The sequence below is a fragment of the Solanum lycopersicum genome, chromosome 1, assembly GCF_036512215.1.
Source record: "Solanum lycopersicum chromosome 1, SLM_r2.1".
Classification (NCBI taxonomy): domain Eukaryota; kingdom Viridiplantae; phylum Streptophyta; class Magnoliopsida; order Solanales; family Solanaceae; genus Solanum; species Solanum lycopersicum.
In genome coordinates, this window is record NC_090800.1 from 57,194,162 (window position 1) to 57,215,996 (window position 21,835).

Genomic DNA, 21,835 nt, shown 5'->3' on the forward strand with positions numbered 1-21,835 from the left:
TCAGAACCCACTCAAACTAATCACATATTCATAAACTCCAACTAATGAATGCAAAGCCTAAAAGCTTTTTAATGGCCATTAACGATGAATTTGTTAATGTAGTTTTAGTGATACGGAACCTCTGCTTACCACACAATTTTGTACCAAAATTGGGTTGTTATATTCTTCTCCACGTCATTTTTTAAAAAAAAATAATTGTTTTCACCATATGAACAACAATTTTTCTAGGGACAAAATCACTTACTTGAGTATATGAACAACAATCCTAAATTTTTATAACCTGATTTTTGTGGAAGGTAATGTAATGATTTTTATTTAAAAAAATTGTTTGTGTACGGTTAAAAAAACTATGTTGCTATAGATAGTAATATTTTTCAAATATGGAATACTCGAGTGATTTTCCCTAAAAAGTTTTGCTTCAATATTAGCTGTGCCCAATGAATTTAGCCCACAACTTTTTTGTTAAAAAAGTAACATTCAGCAAAAATTGAAGACCACATGATAAGATCAGTAAGTGCAAAAACTTGTATTATAGTCTATTCAAAATTCCAACACCTCAGATTCAGTTGGAGAATCGATTTTAGTATCTTCTGACTGCATGGTGGTGGTGGTCAAAGGGAGATAGTGCATCAAGTGGTTCATTCGCAAGGGGCTATTTGATCACAGGTGGTGAACACTCCCATTAATATACATACAACAATTCCAAAGTAGTTGGAACTGGCATATAATGCCTTTTACATTGAATTAGAAGAATTACTAACTCTGAGTTGTGTCCCTATTACCGCTTATTCAGGTTGCTCATCTCTCCACAAACCAATATTACATTACATACATACAATATATGATACACCTGATAGTTACATTCCAACAAAATATTACTAATCAATTATCTGCAACTCCTATTACTGGTATTTGCATTTGGAATTTTCATTCTCCACAGACTTCCTGTGATTGATAGTCGTTTTGCTCTCTAAGTTTATGATGTCAAACTCACCTGAATCTTGTGTCCTTACCACAACCGTTCAGGTCTTCAGCCTCACGAGAGCGAAAAACTGTCTCTTGCAACCAAAACTAACTTCTGAGGGTGACCCAGCTTTTGGCTAACATCAATTTCTTTCAATCTAGCTAAGGCACCCATTTCTGTTTGACTCTGTTTTCCCAACAGCCTTTTTACCATATCATCCAGTTCCACAATTTTCCTCTGTAAGTTAGTCTTATCCATCTGGTGTCAAATCCAACAGCAATATCATTAATTAACAACTAATGTACCAATATTACATTTATCTCCTAATATGAGACAGTAAAACCTTCATACTTTTAGCATTTCATTTTGAGCAATCAGCATCTGATCACGCTCTCGGAGTTGTTCCATGCACATCTGGGATGATAGCACATCTGCCTCTCTTTTTTTTCCTTCCAAAGTGTATCTAAAAATTGTTAAATAGTCAGAACCCATCATACATCCTACAAATAGAATCTAAGTAGAATATTATACTGGCTTTTCTTAAATACTGGAATATCTATCAATCCTATGCATTTTATGGAAGAACGTGCATGATATTATGTTGCTCCAGCGAAACACTATTGCGTTGATATTTCTCTTTCAAAAAGAGATTTACTCTACTGCCAACCATACTTCTAATGTAACACATCATTCCTTGTCTACTCAACACTGGTTAAATTCAAAGATGAGGAAGACAAAGTAACTCACCTCTCTCTTTCTTCAACTAGATCATCAATTTGTCTCCTTAGATCGGAAAGTTCTCTCTCCTGTAATAACATAAACCACTTGTAAGGAACTAAAATTTTAGCATATGATTTCCTATTAAGCATACCATTACAATGCGCTCTTCTGATTGCTGCTGAGCCTCCTCTACAAACTTTTGTAGTTGAAACTGGTTCATCAAATTCTAGAACATACAGAAAGAAAAAAGTCATTATAACTCAGAAACGGAAATACACAAGAAAATAAAGAGGGATTAGTGGGGTACTTACAGCATAACTAGTCATGTCCAGCTTGACACCAAGCAAATCCCGAATAACATCATGTGTCATGCTTTCTGTTGCAGCAAGTCTACTGTTCAGCATACAAATCTGACAACATATATGAAAATTAATATGTGTAAGAAGAGTAACTATCTATATGAAAGCGGCAGGATATGTCTTGAAAACATGGCAGTACAGAAGATGAAGGGATAATAATAGCACTACTGAGACGATAGCCAAAGAGTAACGTTGTTGGTTGTTAGAAATGAGAAGTAGATATATCAGTACAAAAGTGATGGAGATAGATATTGATATTTTAAACTTCACATGTAGCTCCGTGATTGTCTTAAATCGTGTTACCTGTTTTGAGGTTGTGATAGATTGCCTCTATTAGGCCTTTACTAATATACTTTACAAATTCTTGTTTATGTCAATAGCTTTTACTCCTATTAAGGAGGATTTACAAATAAAATATGTACACTGACTGAATTTCCTTTTTTTGTAGAGCTTAGCAATAAAATGGTCATTTTTTTCATTAATGATGGTGTCTGATCTAGTCAGGATGCACCTTGATGAATCCACATGGTACTTGCAGCCTTCCATCAGCACAACTACTATCACCATTCACCAAGGCTAAGGGAAATGAGAAAATTTTGAATACTGTCACCTCCGATGGAATTTGAACATATCAAAGAAACACATTGTGTTCATGCTTATAAATGACTTTGTAATAAATCTCAGAATAAGGGGTGAAATTTGGATTACTAAATTTATGTTACCCTAAAAGTTGCTTAGTGTCATCATTAGGAACCACCCCTCGAGCAAATGAATTAGCTTTCCACAGCTACCATTTCTAAAATAAGACTCTTGTATGAAAAAAAAAAATTATCTAAAAATGCATACCTCCTGCTCTTTCTTTTTTTTTAGATAAGGTTTTCATTGTACATACCTCCTTCTGCTTTTGAGCCAGTAACACCTCTAGCTCTTCTATTTGAAATTTAGCTGCTGACAATTCCTGGTCTTTCTCACTATTCATCTGCTGAACCAAACTGGAAATGCATCTGAAAGGTGAGCTTGAACCTCTTGGCCTGGTTGAGCACTTCTCTGAAGTTGGTCCTCCATTTATTGTGTTTGATGAGTGGGTTTCAAGTCCATGCACCACTGCCTCCAACTCCTTGTACTGTATCATATACAGCGAATAAGGTCAGGTTACTTTACATAAGCATCATTGATCGTACCACCAAAAAAAAAACTACTGCATAGAGATTTGGCTAAAGCTCCAAGCAGACTGAGCAGTCTCTAGTGTGGCACTTACATTAGAAGCTTGCAAATAGTTTTCCTTTCCTAGTGTAGTTATAAAATTCCTTTTGCATAAAAGTTTATGAGTTCAGACACTTCTAATTCTTAGAATATGAGCATTATTAAAGAACTTCCATAAGTCTACTAAGTTGAAACACACTGCATAAGTTTCAGCTATGCATGCACTGCCAAGCACTAGGCTTATAATGGGGACTCTGAAACCTTGCCCTGGAAAATGAATTAGAGGTATAAAGGTTTTACTACTTGATTTTCTTATTTACTTGCACTCAATGATAGGTTAAATGGACTTTCTGTGCTTTACAATACCTTTTGTTGATACTGTGATGCCTGGGCTTGAGCGTGCAATAAGATTTCTGAAATGTATTCCTTGCATTGTTTTACCTACAACATAGAAAACAAAGCTCAAACATGTAGAATCCGGCTGGACAGAGAATCTTATAATGAAAGAAATCAACTTGTGACACAAGAACCTACCTCTTTAGTTAGCTCTGCTTTTTCTTCTTCAAGAACTCCTATTTGGTAATAAGCCTTTGTAGGTTCCGCCAACCTTCCATACAGTTTTTTTGGATCAATATCACATCATATATCATGTCATGGTTATGTATAAATGATTCTGTATAAAATAAACCACATGAACTTTCTGACCTCAAAAATTGATCCTTTGTGTATAGTTCACCTGAGATCATGTCCATACTTTGAGAGTTCTCAACCATTATTAATCTTTTTCTTAGTGCCTGAAGTTCAAGTTCTAATGAATCTCTAATCATGCTATCTCTTTCTACCTCTTCTTCCATTTCATGTACCTTGAAAATAGAACAAATGGAAAGGACTTGAATTTCTTAACATTAAACCAAGAGAATAAAGCTTGCATGTTAAATATTGTTTTGTTTTAAAAGGCCATTCCACAAGTAAAGAATAGCTAAAGTTGAATTAAAAAGTTATACTACGCCTGATTTTGTCAGGGACCAATGACTTCTTTTTGATGAATAGGGACAAATTAATAATGACCACCAACTCTTAAGACAGAAAATTCATGTGGAAAGGCTTACCTTACTCTCCAGTACATTTATGGTTCCCTCAAGTTCCTCAACGGAGTGTTCTAAAATCTTAACCTCCTCATCCTTTTCTTCAGCATACATTTTACTGGCTTCTGATGCCTGGTTAACTCAAGTGATATAACATCAGCACAGAGCATGCCCATCAAAGTTTGGCCAGTAAAATATTTTTCAGAAAAATACATACCTGGCGAGCTTGTACAGCAATAGCTTCATTCTCATCAGCTAGTGAATATGCCATATCAAGCCTGTCTTGCAAGAACCGAAGTTGTTCAAGAAGATGGTTCTTTTCTCCAGTCACCCTCATGAAATCATCTTCAGTATCTTTATCTTTATTCAACAATATCAGTTGTTTCTCTGTTGAGGAGGTCAGCCGAAGAATTTCATTTTCAAGGCTTTTCACAATCTCCCTTTGTTCTTTCAACTCATCCTCTGTTTGGGACTTCTTCACACAAAGATCCTCTAAGAGAGCTCTGAGCTCAGAGTTTTGCTTTGAGAAATTATCTGATGCTCTTCTAGTCTCTTCAAGATCGGCTTTTGAGGAAAATAGTGCACTCTCCATCTGTTGTAGCTGGTTTTCAAGAGTTTTCTGCTGAATGAGCATTTCATTTAGTTGATATTCTTTAGTAGATAACTCATTTTGAACTCGATTCAAAGCTGCAATTAACTTTCCAACTTCATCTCTGAAATCCTTTCTGTTAGAAGCTGATTCTTGCAACAAACTAAAGTCAAATAGCAAACCTTTCAGCAAAACTTCTTTTCGTTCCAATTCTTTTCTGAGCTCCAAAGTTTCATTTTTGCTGTCAATCTGGTCTAGACACAAATCTTTACCCTCCATTCTTCTGAAGCTTGTCATTCCATCCAGCTTATCTTTATCCATGATCATGCCAATTTTACAACTTCTCCCCAATTCATGTATAGAATCAATAGTTTGACAATGGTGTAGCACAGAAGAGGATACCCCGTTCTTCATAGTGGCAGAAAATATACCTTCTAGTATTGATTTTGAGATGCTGATGTGACCTAGTGTTTCTTCTGCCATTCTAGAAGCATCAGCAAACAATGTTTTCAACAATCCCTCCACATCTCTTTGCATATCAACAAATGACCCTTCAAGCAAGGACATTCCATTTGAAATTTCTATCAAGCTGTGACAGGCCTCATCTTGTAGTAATCCTTTTTCTTCATCACTGTGCCGAATGGAGGACTTAAGGTGTTTGACATCTTCAACTAAGCTTGCTTTCTGTGCCAGTAATTCCTCTTCTGCTTGTCTCAACATAGAAGTCAAGTGTTTTTCATTCTTATTCACTTCCACCAGAGCATTTAACGTGTAATCTACTTCTTTGATGGTTGAGAAGGCTTGCTCAAACTTCTTGAAGAAGACTTTCTCTTCAGTGATGTTGTCACCAACTTCTTCCTGCATGCCCAGAATGAACTCAAGGAAATGATGTGAATATCCAGAACTCAAATTAAATGAAATGGATAAGGGCAGGGCATTTCTTTTATCTAGTAATACAAAGATCTATAAACCAGCATTTTGGCCTCTTTTCTTACCTCAAATGATAAAGGATATGATGTTTCAAATTCAATTTAAGATTATGAAAAAACCTATATGACATCAGTATTACCTCTCTACTGTAGTTGCAGCTAACTTCAGCTCCATGCATCATCATTTTATGACCCCAAATTATTTCACTTTGTTGATTCCTGATTGGGTGCTGGTCGTTCTGTTTTGCAAGTTCAGCTGAATTAGAGAGATACAGCACTGGGGTTGAGCAATCGCCCTCTCCTTTCTCATTGAAAACCAAATTGAACTGAGCATTTATTTTGGAAAAAGCACCATATGCCATATTAAAATCCCTCCTCAAATGCAATAGTGATGTGTCTTCTAGATTCAACTTCTTTCTTATGCTTTGTGAACTACCACTGAGAGAAGATGTATTTGACCTTTTTCCTGAAGCAACAGTTTCAGCTAAAAGATTAGAACACGAAGCTAAACACTCAGTTGTCCATTCATCTGATTCACTTGGATCCTCAGTTGTATCAGGACACAGATATGAATTCAAAATTCTGTTTATATTTGTGGTGATCTGATTCAATTTCTCGTTCGTTTCAACAAGTTCATAGTTAATCTGATGCAGCAGTTTCTGCTGTTTATCATGGTCATGGAGCTTACTGGAATCACATGATGGAAATCCAACTGCATGGTACTGAGAATTGCCATTTTGTATCAGATTATAGAACTTATTCTGCAAAAGATGGACACGCTCCAGAAATTCTTGATTGAAATCCTTGCATGAACAAATCATTTTATGGGCGTCTGACTGGAGGCCTGAAAGGTAGTTTTGTGCATCAAAGCAGAGAGCATTAACAGCATTCTCCACCTCCAGTAGCTCTAGCCTTGCCAACTCAATATTATTTTCATGAGCTACCAATGCAAATGAATTTTCGCTTGAACTGTCTCCTTTTTTGAGGTTATCAATACTATCAGATCCATCATTTGCAGAAGACGAGCCAGCATGAACTTCAGAAATGTGGTTCCCCTTGTACAGTAGATTTTTTTCTAAAATTTCCAACCTACTGATTTGATCATCTAGAGAAGAAACTAGCTGGATTGCTTCCTTGCTGCTTGCCTCATTATCTAACTGCTGAGCTTGTGTAAAAGCCATTGTTGCACCTCTCAGAGAATTCAATTTCTCATCCATTTGCCATATGCCCCGTTGTGCTTCTTCCAAGCTCCTTTTTAACAAAAGAATGGTTTCTTCCTTCTCAACACAAATTTTAGCGGCTTTCTCTACATGTTCGCCAATGCAAGCATTGACGTCTGGAAATGAGCAAGCTATATTTTCTATCTGGGAGGAAGCATCTCGCATGGACTTAGAACCGTCTATGAGAAAGGTCGTTAGCTCCAAAGTTGCTCTTTCCCATTCCATGCACAGCACCTTTATTTCTTCCTCTTTTGCTGCCAGACTGTTCTTCAAACTCATGTTTTCATCAGCCATTAAGCATATTTTCTCCTGTAATTCTGACTTCATTGCAACAATCTCTTCCTGCATATGAAGAATCGTTTTAGTTGTTTCCATTTCAACCTCCTCACGCACTAAATCAGTTTGGTGTTCCTGCGACAACTTTAATGCATGATCCTCCAGATATTGGCTATTAAGCAAGTGAGCCTCCTCAAGGTCCTTGGCCATTTTCTCCAACTTATCTTGCAAAGTAACCATGCAGAGGTCTCCATTACCATCTTGAGTTTCAAAAAGAGAGCCTCTTGATTCATGGCTCTCAGGTATAGGCATGTGTTGCATCCCAGACCTTTCAGAGGCACGCATCTGCTTAGACAGCCTTTGATTTTCTTCCCTCGTGAATTCAAGCTCTTCTATTAGCTGAACTTGTTCCTGTTCCATTGCTTCCATCAAATATCTCGCTTCAATCAACTGTTCCATGATATCTTTATGCTGCAAAATGGAAGCCCCATCAACATCCTGAACTTCTTTATTTTTGGATTCTCCACCTGCTGGCAGATCATGTGGTGTCCTGTTTGCTTTATCAGCTTCAGTTGGCATGGTGTCCACCTGTTGAAGTACCAGTTAGTCAACAGCAGAAAGGAACAGTAGATATGTCAAGGAGGAAATCTAGTCCCTCAAACAGATAAAAGGAAGTCCAGGATCATTCTTACAGAATCAAATGCAGCTTGGTTATAGTTCACATGTTTGCTCAATTCTCCTTGCAATTCATCAACTTCCCTGCAAAGCAAATGACAGATCAGACACGAAAACCAAAGCTTTTGAATATGAAAATTATGCTTTTGAACTATCACTTCATTGAGCTAATACTAAGAGAGAAGTTTGGCATGCTATTTGGGTGTCAAGGAAGAAAGCATCAATCTTGTCACACCAATTGTAGACCAGATATCAGATAGGTAAAATTGATATAGGTGTGTTGCTCTTGCGCGCATATATATATATATATATATATATATATATGTATATATATATATATATATATGTATATATATATATATATATATATATGTATATGTATCTTTGTGTGTGTGTGTAATATATGCAACACTTACAAATAAATCTTTGAAGTGTGACAAGAAACAACAAATGAGGGATGAATTGTAATGTTCAAAATTAATTCCTTTTAAGCAACCAACATAAATTCTAAACTTTGTTTAGTAGTAAGCAAACTTCCAATGGAGTCACAAATGACTATTTTGAGCCCAAATGAAAATAAAGACTTGCGACAATCAAAAATACATAGAAAGTTAAATTAAAGAAGTCTAACAAAGAGAAAACACAAAAAAATAAACAGAGAAGAAAAATGTAGCATACACATCCTTCATTCTTAAGAACCTAATCGTAAGAATATAGATAGATGGAAAAAGAAATATAGAATCAGTACATAATTTTTCGAGTTCTTGTCGACACCTTCTCCCATAACCAATCAAAATTCAAGAACCTTCTTCATCCAGTCAAATATATTTGAAGCAAATAAATGAGAAAAATAATAAATAAATAAAGGAGAGGAAGGCCAAATGATATTCAAGTGTTGAAGTTATCTGAGGTTAAGAAAACGGATTTGACTTTTTTTCCTTTGCTACTTCATTGGGTTTGTGTTAAGTAAATTGAAGGAGAAACGCGAAAATAAATAAAAAAAAAAAAGAAATCTAACTAATTTAGTTTTTAAAAGGGTAAAATATCCGCCAACTTTCTATAGATAACTTTGTCTTTCGATGTTTGACTTAACGCCTTCTCACTTCTAGAATTTAGTATATTATGATATGATTACTATTTAATATTTAATTAATTAGATATCTTATAGTATTTTGATTTACTGTAGAAGTAAAATATTAATCCAACATTGCACTTAAGAATTTCTCATTTTTCTTATGATACTCCCTCTGTTCACTTTTACTTGGCACACTCAGACTTGGCACACCCATTAAGAAAATAATAATTGACATGCTTGATTTACCAAACTACCCGTATTGATTGATGTTTAGTATAGGTTTTGGAAAATAAGTAATTGGTAAAGCATGGGGAGAAAACTTGTCTTTTCTTGAACTGAGACACCTAATAAGAAAACAATGATAGAAAAATATTGTCCTTTCTTAATTTGTCAAAATGGACAAGTAATTAAGAACAACTAAAAAAGAAAAAAAGGACAAGTAATTAGGGACAGAGTGAGTATGTAGTAACAAGTAAAAGTGAAAACCTTAATTTTGAGTAATGGACAAGTAAAACTGAACAGACTAATTAGTACAATTCGATCAAACTAATTTACCAATATGACTGAAATATACAAAATTTATACATTGATTAATCCCTAAACTTGTTGGGTTTTCCCCCTTAGGTACCTCAACTACGCCTTCCTATTGAATCCTTGAACCACACACAGTTTGTTCCTTTTAAACATTGAGGACTGATGTGGCAAAAAATGTGATCTCACGTTGCTTGAGCGCGTGAAGACATTTTGAAGGTGCTGATGTGGATACCACCTACAAACGCTCTTCTTCTCCTTTTAAACCTAATTTCTCCCCTTTTTCTCTTATTTCTCCTCTTTTCTTTCTCTTCATTAAGTTGGAGTTGCTCATTAGAATATATCTCCTCTTCATTCATTTATTCTTAATCATCAAGCTCCAATGTCGAATTTATCATGTTTATCGATTCTTCTTCTTCAAGTCAGAAGTGTTTTGGGGGGGAAATGAAGGGGCTTTAGGTTTTTAGGTTTGGGAAATGATTGTGGCGCTGACGTGTAAATGCATTGAAGTTTGATTGGTTGCAATTTCCACGTGGGAAAGATGGATCTCACGCACACTATCAACAAAAAATATTTGCGGAAATTTTGTGCCACATAGCCCACAGTGTTTTAAAGGAACAAATATGGGTGATTCAAGGATTCAATAGGAAATGATGTAGTTGAGGTACTTGAGGGTAAAACCCTAACAAGTTTAGAGGTTTGTTTATGTGTTTGGCCTATACATCTGTTGACTATTTTTGTAAACTAGATCACCCAAAGGCATTGGACTGTAATTATCCCTATATATATCATACATAAGTTCCACTGATTTGGGAAGCGATATAAAAGGTCTTTATTCTCCGAAAGAAATTAAATTTGTTGAATACAATTAGCTTCCTCATCTAAAAGTTAAGAATTAGAGATGAACACTTATTTATTTTTTATTTGTTTATCTATTGCACACCCCTCGCATGCCAGCCCTGATTCTTTTTCATGGGTCGAGCACGTGAAAATAATTTAGTTTTTAGGTGGTGATGAGACTTGAAGATAAAACCTTTGTTTGCTCTAATTCCATGCTCAATACTGGTGAACACCTCAGGTTAAAAGCATTAACTGTAGAGAGAGGTAACACTTAGTTTTGTTTATCCCAAAGGTCTTTCAATAATAACCTCTCTACCTCCATGAGGTAATGGTAAGATGTGCATACATTCTAATTCCCCCCCCCCCCCCAGGCCTCACTTTTGGGATTTCACTAGGTATGTTGTACCAATAAAATTCACAAAATATAGGAAACTACAAAGACTATACTGTTTAAATACAAAAGCAATATTAAATTGTCCATTGCAAGTTTGCATACATGTAAGGGGTGATTGCAGGCTGAGCTGAAGATTTAGTAGTGTAGACCTTTATATGCTTATCGGATTTTCACTTACAGAGACTTTACCTGATTATTTTTGAATTCATTTCTCCACATTCTTTGAACTCTCTTGCAGCAACTCTTTCCTGCATTTGGGATGCCACTTGCACATGTCAGATGATACACAACAGTCACCTTATCAGTAACCTGATGTTCTTCTCTTAAGAAGGCACAGGTTCCCAGGAAAGCATGACAAATTCCAAAAACTTGACCTAGAGGAAATTTCATGAATAACAATGGATGTATTGAACCCAAAAAATAGAGCCATGAGAGTAACTTTGAACCTGTTCACGTAATTCTGACATTTCAGCAAGCAATTCTTCTGTCTCCTGGTTCTCATAGAAGTTCTCAAACCTGAAAAGACAGATGCAAGATTAAATTTCTATTGAACAGGGAGCATCAATCTTTGGCAAGACCGATCATCGTAGTTATTACCATCTGATTCGCTTAAGGAGGCTAACATTCTCAGATGCAAGTTGAGTCGATTCTGGATTTCGTTCATTTCTGGCCTGAAGTATCTGAATCTCTTCTTTTAAAGCATTATTTTCTTCCAGGACAAAGTTGTCTGCAGAAATCATTCCATTTCCAAGTGATCCCAGACGGTCAAGTTTTTCATCTCTGAGCTTCATTATCTCTTTACTAAGTTGAACCTCTTCCTGTTGCTGATGAACCTGTAAACCAACACTTCACTTTTAACAAACATGGTACTATATTTAAATATCAACTTCAGCTCACAACTCACAAGGAACATAAGAGATATCATAATTATTCGTACCAAATATTTCATCTTTTCAATTTCAGCCTCTAATCTCCTCACTTCCATCTCAGCCAATTTCGCTCTCCTCTCGGCATTGAACAAAGTCGTTTTCAGATAATGGAACTGTCATTGATTCATGGGACAATATTACACTTGATCTTGATGCTAAAAAGAGACAATTGAAGGAGTAGAAGACTACCGAGTTTTTTCCTCCATGTTGTGGACCACGATCAGTGTGCATATCCAATTCCTCAGACAGGTCGAAGCTCTCAGGACAATCACCCAAGCTGAATTGATCTAAATGTGGGACACTTTCTGCAAAATAATTCTCAGATCCCTGATGCTTCAGTAGAAAGGACAACTGACCCTGTTCAACAAGTTTTCAAGTATACTTGAGAGCGTTGAATATTTTACATGCTACATATACAACATAATATAATACACCTTTAATAGAGCATGTTACATGCCTTCAGTAGTTGAATTTGCTGCTGCAATGCTGAAACATCACCTGAAGCATCTTCGTTTATTTTAGCCTAGAAAATTATAGGCCAATACTTTAAAAACTAAAGATTTTGGTTTCCAAACAAAGTTAGCATGGCCGAGAAAATATAGCTCAGAAGTTAAATAATTTAAAGAATTTTAGTCTTTCCAAACAAAAGTAAGCATATATCTGGAAGTTCATACATTGTTCTGAATAAGTTTTGCACGCTGAGCAAACTTTAGAGTGCTCAGTGTCTCACTGGCAGAACTGCAGAGAATAAAAACTAGTCATTACAACACTGCAATTGTCTTTTCAAAATGACAGAATGATAGCAGAGATTATCCTTATACCAAAGGGATGGGCTGATGGTGGCGATTACTGCAGTTTTTGAGTTCCCACCTAGAGAATCCTACATCAAAGAAGAAAAGATAGCCTTCTATTTTGAGAAATTCAATAATAATTTAATACTTCAGTATAATAGTCTTAACATGTTTCTCACCTGAAGGAGAAAAGTTAGCCTAGAGTCTCTGTACGGAACATGTCTATGTTTTCCATGTGCCAAATCCACCAAAGACATGATGACAAGCCTGCATGCATTGACAAGGCACAATTCAGAACAAAACATAGCCAAGTAGGACACATAAGGTTGGCTTGAAGATCACTTCAGAATTTTGTAGAACAGTAGAAGCGAGATAAGTGACACAAAGCATAAGAGCATTCTACAGACTGGATAATGAGACCCTGCAGTCTACAAATTTCCTTTTGAAATTTAAACCAGCTCCTCCTACTTGTTAACTTCTTGCTGTTTAAATAAACTCATAGTACTTGCTGAATAACTCTTCCACATAAGAATTATGCTAAAAAAAAGACAAGAAATTAAACCATATGCTTAATCGTCTAAATAACAAATACATGCTGATATGTTTTTTGCATAATTCTCTGTGAAAGGGTATTTAGAGCATAAGAATGCTCAAACATAAACATTGTCAATCACATTAATCAATGCCAAAAGACAATTCCATATTTGTCCCTTAAAGTTTAAAAAGAAAGTGAGAGATAGAGAGAGGGAGATTTGACTATGAACGGACAAACATCCTAAGGAAATCACAAGTTGTAACAACTTAACCCCTCTTTTTGAGTTTTAGCTCCCCATTTCATGTTTCCAGACCTCTTATAGGTTCATATTATGTGTTTGGACTTGTTAGTATGTTCACATTTAGGAAGTGTTTTGGCATATTTTAGAAAGTTATAGTTGGTGTATTTCTGAACCTGGTGGGTCACAAATGTGGACACCAGGTTCACATTTGCAGACCAAAGGTGATGACTAGGTATTTTCATTTGCGGCTGTTTGTTTGTTTTTGTAGTGGTCACAATTGCGAAGACCTAGCCACATTTGTGATGGAGCCCTGGGTTGGCTAGTCACTTTTGTGGGCTCATTAACCGCAATTGTGGTCCCGCATGTGCAAAAGGGTAATCACATTGCCATCATTACATGTAGAATAAGAGGCTCATTTTCGGGATTTTTGACATCTTATCATCATTATTGGAACGAAATAGTCACGGGATTTGGGGAATTTTAATTGGGTTCATCACATAGCTCCAAGTTAATGATTCAACACTTACCCATGTTGATTATGCATGTATTTTTAAGATTTAGCCATTAAATGTATGAATTTAAAGGTAGAGATTGGGGTTTTTTGTCTAAGCCCTAGAATTGGTAAAATGGTGATTTGATCAAGTAAATAAACTCAAAAGGAAATCTGATTATAGATTTAAACTCATAGGGTTATGGGTAACCCAAAAATGTATTATGTTTCGAGGTTGACTGTGTGATCGGGGTTGACTTTCATTTGACTTTGACCTAGACCGCGTATTTAATTATTAGATAGATAACAATGGATTTATTTGACGCCAATAATTATTCTTATGAATGGAGTTGAACCGTTTGGAAGGTTTGAGGCATCAAATGATTTTGGAAGGTTTAAGTTAGGCATGAGGAGAGGTAGAGGTAGGCTGAAAAGCATTTGGGCGAGGTGATTAGACAAGACATGGTGCAACTTCAGATTACCGAGAAGATGACCTTAGATAGGAGGGTGTGTAGGTCAATATCAAGGTAGAAGATCAGTAAGTAGTGGATTGTTGCCTTGCTTGTTTTTGTTTGTCATTGTACTAGCTATATTCTTGTAGTTCTAGTTCTCGATATCTATCATCTTTGTTTACTAGGTTTCAACTAATGCACTATTTTATGTTGTTCGCATTCTTTCTTTTAGACTTTATACAACTTCTCTTATGTTTTCGTCATTGCTTTCTTCTTCTTTATATTTGCAATTGTTGCACTTGAGTCAAGGTCTTTTGAAAACAGTCTCTCTACCTCCACAAGATAGGGTAAGGTTTGCATATTCTCCACCCTCCCCAAACCCCACTTGTGAAATTTTACTATGTATGTTGTTGTTTTACTAATTGGTGCTTGTAGTAATGATCAAAGTGGCGACTTTGTAGCTCATACTCTTTGAAAATGTCGACGGGTGCATGTTGGACTCTTCAAAAGTAGTACATTTTTGGAGAACCCAACACAGGTACGACAATATTTTTGGAGAGCCCGAGCAACAACATCAAGATACTGAAAAAATAGCGCTTAATAAGTACTTCATTTCCTCATTTGGACAAATATCATTTTGGCTCTTGCAAACCTCTTTTCAACCATTTCTCACACTACATTCCGTGTTATCTTCATTTGAAGCTCATACAGGAAAAAAGGTGGGTGGTAGGAAGAGACTTAACCTTAAAATTCAATTCTTGTGTCACAATATCCACTACCTCTCCGATTGGGATAATCTCATACTTACTGAGGTTGATCTTAAGGCCCGACGTTTGAGTCCAAATAAGTACATACCTAAAATATTTCAATTGAGTCATATCAACATCATAAAATAAAACAAAATATCCTTAGGAAATAGTAATAGTGAATCCTCACAATATTGTGCTATTGTAGGGGAGCCCCTCAGATATTCCCTGGTCAGTGCTATATCCATCATCATACTCAAAACCTCCATAACCATATAAAAACATGGGAAATAATGTGTCCCCTTTAGGCAATTCTCCCAAACTACTGAAAATAGCCTCAAGGATTGCCATTTACAAGAACTGAGTACCTAACCTTCAAGATATAATACTCGTTCCACTTTCTCCATCTTCCTCTGAAACTCATCTTCAACATAATGAAATCTAGGACTTCCAACTTCCTCAAGTATGGCTTTCTCAAGATCTTTGAATAAAATATCATGATCGTTTTTCCTTCTGCTAAAGTCAACTATTTCATTTACCACCAAAGCTCTATCTAGATGTCCACCCTCCACGAAGTAGTTTGTGTATTAGACATTATCTCATTTAAGACCTTCTTAAGTTTATTAAAAAGCACCTTAGAAATAATCTTAGAGATGCTTCCCACTAGACTAATAGGTCTATACTCTTTAAGTTTGTTGCTCCCTCTGCTTCGGGATGACAATGAATGAAGCATTTGACCTAGATATGTGAACCTTATTTTAACAAAAACTCAAATGATTCATGTCATTCGTTGTTATGATGTCTAAGATTTTGCATTTTTGTGATAACCAATTTAATAAAGGAGCAAATTTCATTATAGAAATAGGTTATGTTGCTAATCAGAATTTAATATCTTACATCAATTCAACTATAAAGACAATTATATAGCCAACCTCAACTATTTAGGGATTATAGTGCAATTGATTGATTGATATATGTATACATCTGATGTAGGGTTTATCGTAGATCATAGCAAGATGAAAATTAGTATATCAACGACGATGACTAATTGGACAATGTTTATCTTCTTTCATATATTTCTTGGATTAGCAACTCCTCAGAATTTATGAGTGCAATGTGCCACTATTAAGAAACTCATTGTGCATGTCATGTTAAATTCAGGGCATAATTCTTTCCCTTCAAATTGTTGCCAATTTTGGACAGATATGTATCCACCAATTTCAGTCACTCAATGTAATCCACAGCCTTTTTGTTGTGCAAGTGCGTTCCTAAATATACTTTGCTTAATCGGTTGCTAATGTCCCAATAAAGATACATATTACACTTCCTACATTTAAGATAAAGGTAAAGGACTTATTATATATCCTTTTTTCTAAACTTGCTTCTTGGTACAACGGGAAGGGCGAAAAAATCTTGTTCTAGATCTTCTTCTGCCTAATCTTTGGTATTGAGAATAGTATAATGGTGAGAGTTAAGAATGCATGATCTTGAATGAGTAAATCAAATCATGCGATGGATAATCCTAAGTAATAATCTAATCCGCTATGGGGAAAGGGAGAGGATTTAAAAATAATCATGAAAAAAAATAGACATGGCATAGTTATTTTAGTCCCCAATTTACTCGAGATTATGGTATTGATTATCATTACCCAAGAGTTGATAAAGACTTGTTTATATTTGCAGCTTCTTTCAAACGGTCTCCTTCTGCACCAGAGCTTTTCTGCCTAGATAACGGGAAATTGTGTAAGCCTGAAAACACAACTGACTAAGATTAAACGCTATTGGAGTTAAAGCTTACCTTTCAGAACCAGCTAGATCTACTAGGTTTAACCTTCCAAACCTAAAGTGTTTCATCAATTCTTTCTCCCAGCAACTCTCAATGTTGCAAGTGAAAACACTATGAGATCGACTGCTCTCAGTATTCATATGCGTAGCTGCCATTTTTCTATTTGCAGCTCCCTGTGGAAGACAAAATCATCAAAACAATTCTACTATGAGAAATGCTTAGAGACTATGTTGCTAATAGCCTCCAAAAGTAAGATCAGGTATGTTCCAAATCCTCCAAAAGTAACAAATTTTTGGAGGATCCAACACGGGTGCACCAGCATTTTTGTAGGATCCAACACGGGTGCACCAGCCATTTTGGAGGATCTGAGCAACATAGCTTAGAGATGAAGGTTCAGCATTAGGTTTCACCTGTAACAAAATTCTGAGAACGTCATCAACAGAACTGACACTAACTTCAGTGAGGTTTTCAACATATACACCTTTCTTCGAGTCTTCTCTTAGCTATCATATTTTAGCATATGTAGTGACTGATTCTGTATGAATGTAAAACACAACAGCAATTGTCATAAAATAAAATTACACTAACCAGCAAATTAGTTGATGAAGGCTCAAGGAGGTCGGTTATCTGTTCATTATATATCTCTAAGAAAGAACATTTGCAACTATACTTCAGCTTCTCATTCTTTCGCATGTCCTCTTCCTAAAGGCATTAGAATACCAAAAGGCATTAAAACTAGTCAGGCGGAGTAGTGAGTACAGCTAAATGATCCTTTTTTTCATATCTAACCTCTCTAATTCTAGTAAATAAGTACTCAAATATTCGAGGAGTGATCCCACATTGTTCGCTTAGCTTTCCACTCATTTCACCTATGTCACCCATCATTGTGTAAGTCTTTCCACTTCCAGTCTGCAAGAATGGAATAAACCCAAAACGTTTAAATCAACAATTGGCTATTGTAAATTACATCAAAGACCAAGAATTAGCATTGTTGTGCACCTGACCATATGCAAACATGCAGCTATTATAACCGGACATGCAGTTATCCACCATGGGAAACCCTGCAACTCTGAAAAGCTTTTCCTGCTCAAAGCTCAAGAAAAAGTTCATATCAAAATTTTTATTAACCTTGAGTTATCTCATCCTGCGCCATACATGGCCAGTTCATGCTTCGGTGAATGCAAAAGCATGCAGATACAGACTATAGTATTACGAACCTGTGATATAGTTTCACAAGCAACATGATCAAAGGTGAATCTGGTTTCAGGATGTCCAAGCCAAACCAGAGTCTGTGTACTCTCTTGCCTTAAACATCTAGAATATCCTTGTGACACTTTCTCTGTGTTATTTAATGGTCTTACACGGATCAATACCTACTTGAATAAAAGTAGTGACTTTTGTCATTATTGTGTAGAATAAAGATTGACCTTGAGCCAAGCTCAATTCGAAACCTAGTTCGCTGACTATCCAATAATGGTAGTCAATGAGACAGTCAAAAAAATTCAAATTGAAAAAGTCATAAAAAGAACCTGCACGTTGTGATCTTTCCAAAAAGAAGGATCCTCAGCCAGCTCAAAGTGCGGAACTTGTACAGAAATCTGGGAGTTGATAACTGAAGTTCCTTTAGAAGTCCTAGAAGATAAAGCTGCCCCTTTGGGTCCTGTATGCCTAACCCCAGAGCAAGTCCCCGGTGTAAACACATTAGAAATTCTCCTGACTGGAGTAGTTTGAGCTGAATTAGGTTCAGAATGTGCTTTCCCTCTAACTCCATTCCCGATATGAGTATCGGGGGTGTCGTATTTTCGATGGGAAGCTCTTAAAGTTTCAGATTGGAGGTCTTGAGATGGATCGGGAATGGAATTAAGAGGTGTGCGAGGAGGAGGGAAAGGAAACTTGGTAAAGAGGTTATGGAAGTCGTTCTCATTGGACTCGACTGGTTTGAGATTGGTTCGAGAAGCAGATCTAAGAGATGTAGCAGAAGAAGAAGAAGAAGCGTCTTTCGACATTTTCCTCAACTCTTGTCAATATCAAATTGGACTGACTAAACTAGTAGGGGTTTTTACTGGAGAATTTGAATCATGGAGTTATCGGAGATGGGAAGAGAGGACATTCACCATTCGCCCATTCAGTGGTGGCCTCGTGGGGTCTGAATACTGAAAGCTGCAAGCCCGCCCCTTTTCAAATTCAATTCTTCATACCGCTTCTACTCTTTACATTTTTTATCTTCTTAGGTGAATCATGTATTATTTTATAAATATATTATTAAATTGATAAGTTAATATTTATTAATTTAAAGAATGATTTGAAATATAATGAAGGTTAATTTTGATTACATTAAAATCATATATTTTATTACTTTATGTATCATATTTATTAAGTTCATATAAAAAAAATTATCATTTATCTTATAGAAATGAGTGATTTTTTTCATTGGCTCGAATCAGAATTGAAAAAATATTACCTTAAAGAAATTATTAATTTATTGAATATTAGTTTAGTGTGGTTTTCTGCTTTTAGCATATTCTATAAAAACTTGTAGGTGATGGGTTAAATCAAGATCCCCAACAAGTCTTCCCTTTTGGCTCAACAATTTTACTGGTTTGTAAGTTGTATTTGTAAGATCATCTCCAATTCATCTATGTTTTACTTTTTATTATCTATATTTGAAGAGTAAAATAGTGAATGAGTTCTTCAATCACTATCTATTTAACTCTCTATTCTTTAATTATAGAGAAATGAATAGTAGTTCTCCAATTCACCTCTTTGATTTACTTTTTCAATATTATAATACTATTTCTATTATATTATTAATTTAATCTTTATCCTTTGTAATTGTGAACACCTAATTTTTTACCAAAATATAAAGAGTCAAACACCAATTTTTTTTTAAAAAAAAGGGTTATATTTAAAATAAAATAAAATAATAATAATAAATTGTAAATTAATAAAACTAATAAGATCAATTATAGTTTAATAATTAAAAAAATTGATAAATAGAAGTTGGAATTTAAGTTATTTGTTAATTATCTAGTTTAAAAATAATAATAAGATAGAAAATATTATGAAAATGTATAGAAAAAGAAAAGAAAAGAGGAGTCCTAAAGATTTCAAATTTGTTTACCTTATCCTAATTATTCCCAACTTTCTAACTTATTTTACTAAAAAGTCTCATCCCATTAATTTTGATTTTTTTTTCGACGTTCCTTTTGATTTTTTTTAACATTTTTTTTTGTTAATTTTCTATTATTATTATCTATTTATTTTAAATCCTTATCTCAACCTCAATTCCCTCAACAATATTTCAAACTAAATCCTAATCCAACTCTATTACTATCCATTTAATTAACATCAAACTCTCAGCCAAATTATTGTAAAAACACGTTTGAGAAGGAAAAAAAATAAAGAGATGTAAAAATACACAAAGACACAGATACACAGATAAAAAGAAATACGAGAGGAAAACGGAGATATAGAGAGAAAAACAGAAATACAGAGAGAAATATATAGAGCAAACACAAAGAGAAGAAAAGTGAGTCATTCTTTTGAGATTTAGGTCAGAGTTAGAGTTTTTTTTGTCGTGGTTCCAAATTCGTGGCTCAAATCAGTAGATCATAGAAGTTAGTTTTCGTGATATCCATCTTCGCAGCGAGGTAATTCTAAACTCTCGCATTATTTAAATGTAATGTTCTATGAAGATTTGAATCTAATAATATGAAGTTCTTTAAATAGTATGTTATTATTATATAATATCAATCCGTAATGCATGTGTTATGATTTTTTTTATTATTTTTTTCTAGTGTTAATCTGCTAACAAAAATAATATAAAATAAAAAATGTATTATACATTATTTTATTTTTTTGCATTATTATTAGTATCTGTTATTTTTTTTTTGATGCAATTTATATTAAAATTTATTTTGTGATATTTAATAGAAAATATTTTTTTCTGGAGCCTAGTTTTTCACTAAAAAAAACAAGTAAATAAATTTATAAACTTGTTAGATTAAGATATATAAATAATTGGTAAATTTTTTTTATCTAAGTAGAATTGTAATTTCATCTAGAGATTCATGATAAAATAATGATAATTACTATTAATAACTATAATATTTTTTTTTGAGAAATTGTATAAAGAGAACAAAAGAGTAAAAAATAAAAAAATAAAAACAAAAAAGCCTAAAACATAAAAGAAAAAAAACAATGAATAAAAAAAATAACAGAATTTGAAAAAAAAATAGAAACAGAAAATAAAAATAAAAAGAGGAAAGGAGAATGAAAAATAAAAAATAAAAAAATAAAACTAATAAAATAAAAAGTAGAAACTAAAAAAAATACGTAAAATAAAAAAGAAGTAACAAAAACCACAAGAATAAAAAAAAAAAGAAAAGAACGTAAAAGAAAAAGAGTAACAAAAATTATTTTAAAAAAAAAAAGAGAAGAAGACAAATTTAAAATTAAAAAAAATAAAACAGAAAGTTAATAAAAAATAAAATAAAAGAAATAACAGAAACTTTTATATATATAAAGAAACAGAAAGTAATAAGAGAAAAAAAAAGCGTGAAAATCAAAAGAAAAAAAAAGAAGAAGAGAAAAGTAGAATGAAAAATAAAAAAATAAAATATAAAACTAATAAAAACTAAAAGTAGATATAAAAAAAATGAAGAAGAACGTAAAAAAAAATTAACAAAAAATTATTATTTTTTATAAAGGAGAAGACAAAATCTATAAAATAATAATAAAACAAAAATAATGATAAAATAAAATTTAAAAGAAAAGAGAGAGAGAAACAAATTTACAGAAAACAAAACAAAAAAAAAACAAATATATACAAAATCCAAAAAAAAAAAACGTGTAGAAAAAAAAAGATAAAAAAAATAACATTCCTAATCTATTTGGGATTTCTTGATAAAAACCAACTTCAAATCTTATAAAATTTTATTTTCCTATTTTTAATTTAAAATAAATAAATAAATATATAATCCTAAATTAACTTGAACTCTGAATA

General features: G+C 34.1%; 1 protein-coding gene and 1 long non-coding RNA gene across 3 annotated transcripts; one reads left to right on the forward strand and one right to left on the reverse strand.

The window, feature by feature from the left end:
* Nucleotides 1-531: 531 nt before the first annotated feature.
* Nucleotides 532-2,882, forward strand: LOC104646734 (uncharacterized). The gene is made up of 2 exons (XR_740931.4): nt 532-666; nt 2,492-2,882. It is a non-coding gene; the product is annotated as an uncharacterized lncRNA (long non-coding RNA).
* On the reverse strand, nt 656-19,158 carry LOC101249485 (kinesin-like protein KIN-12C). Of its 2 annotated transcripts, none has more exons than XM_010321112.4 (30): nt 18,360-19,158; nt 18,048-18,203; nt 17,830-17,913; nt 17,620-17,739; nt 17,419-17,532; nt 17,241-17,333; nt 16,843-17,003; nt 16,694-16,768; nt 12,760-12,847; nt 12,611-12,669; nt 12,464-12,527; nt 12,247-12,312; nt 11,979-12,146; nt 11,798-11,902; nt 11,458-11,693; nt 11,307-11,376; nt 11,050-11,108; nt 8,038-8,104; nt 5,990-7,933; nt 4,549-5,778; nt 4,356-4,463; nt 3,952-4,109; nt 3,781-3,853; nt 3,613-3,687; nt 2,936-3,166; nt 1,996-2,094; nt 1,842-1,910; nt 1,712-1,770; nt 1,316-1,427; nt 656-1,222 (listed from the first exon to the last, which is right to left on the reverse strand). In XM_010321112.4, exons 1-30 carry the CDS (start codon nt 18,834-18,836, stop codon nt 1,037-1,039), a joined length of 6,606 nt encoding a protein of 2,201 aa, XP_010319414.1. In that variant the 5' UTR covers nt 18,837-19,158; the 3' UTR covers nt 656-1,036. The 2 variants fall into 2 exon arrangements, with proteins under 2 accessions (XP_010319414.1, XP_004229119.1); XM_004229071.5 differs by having other exon boundaries at nt 1,836-1,910.
* Nucleotides 19,159-21,835: the final 2,677 nt, after the last annotated feature.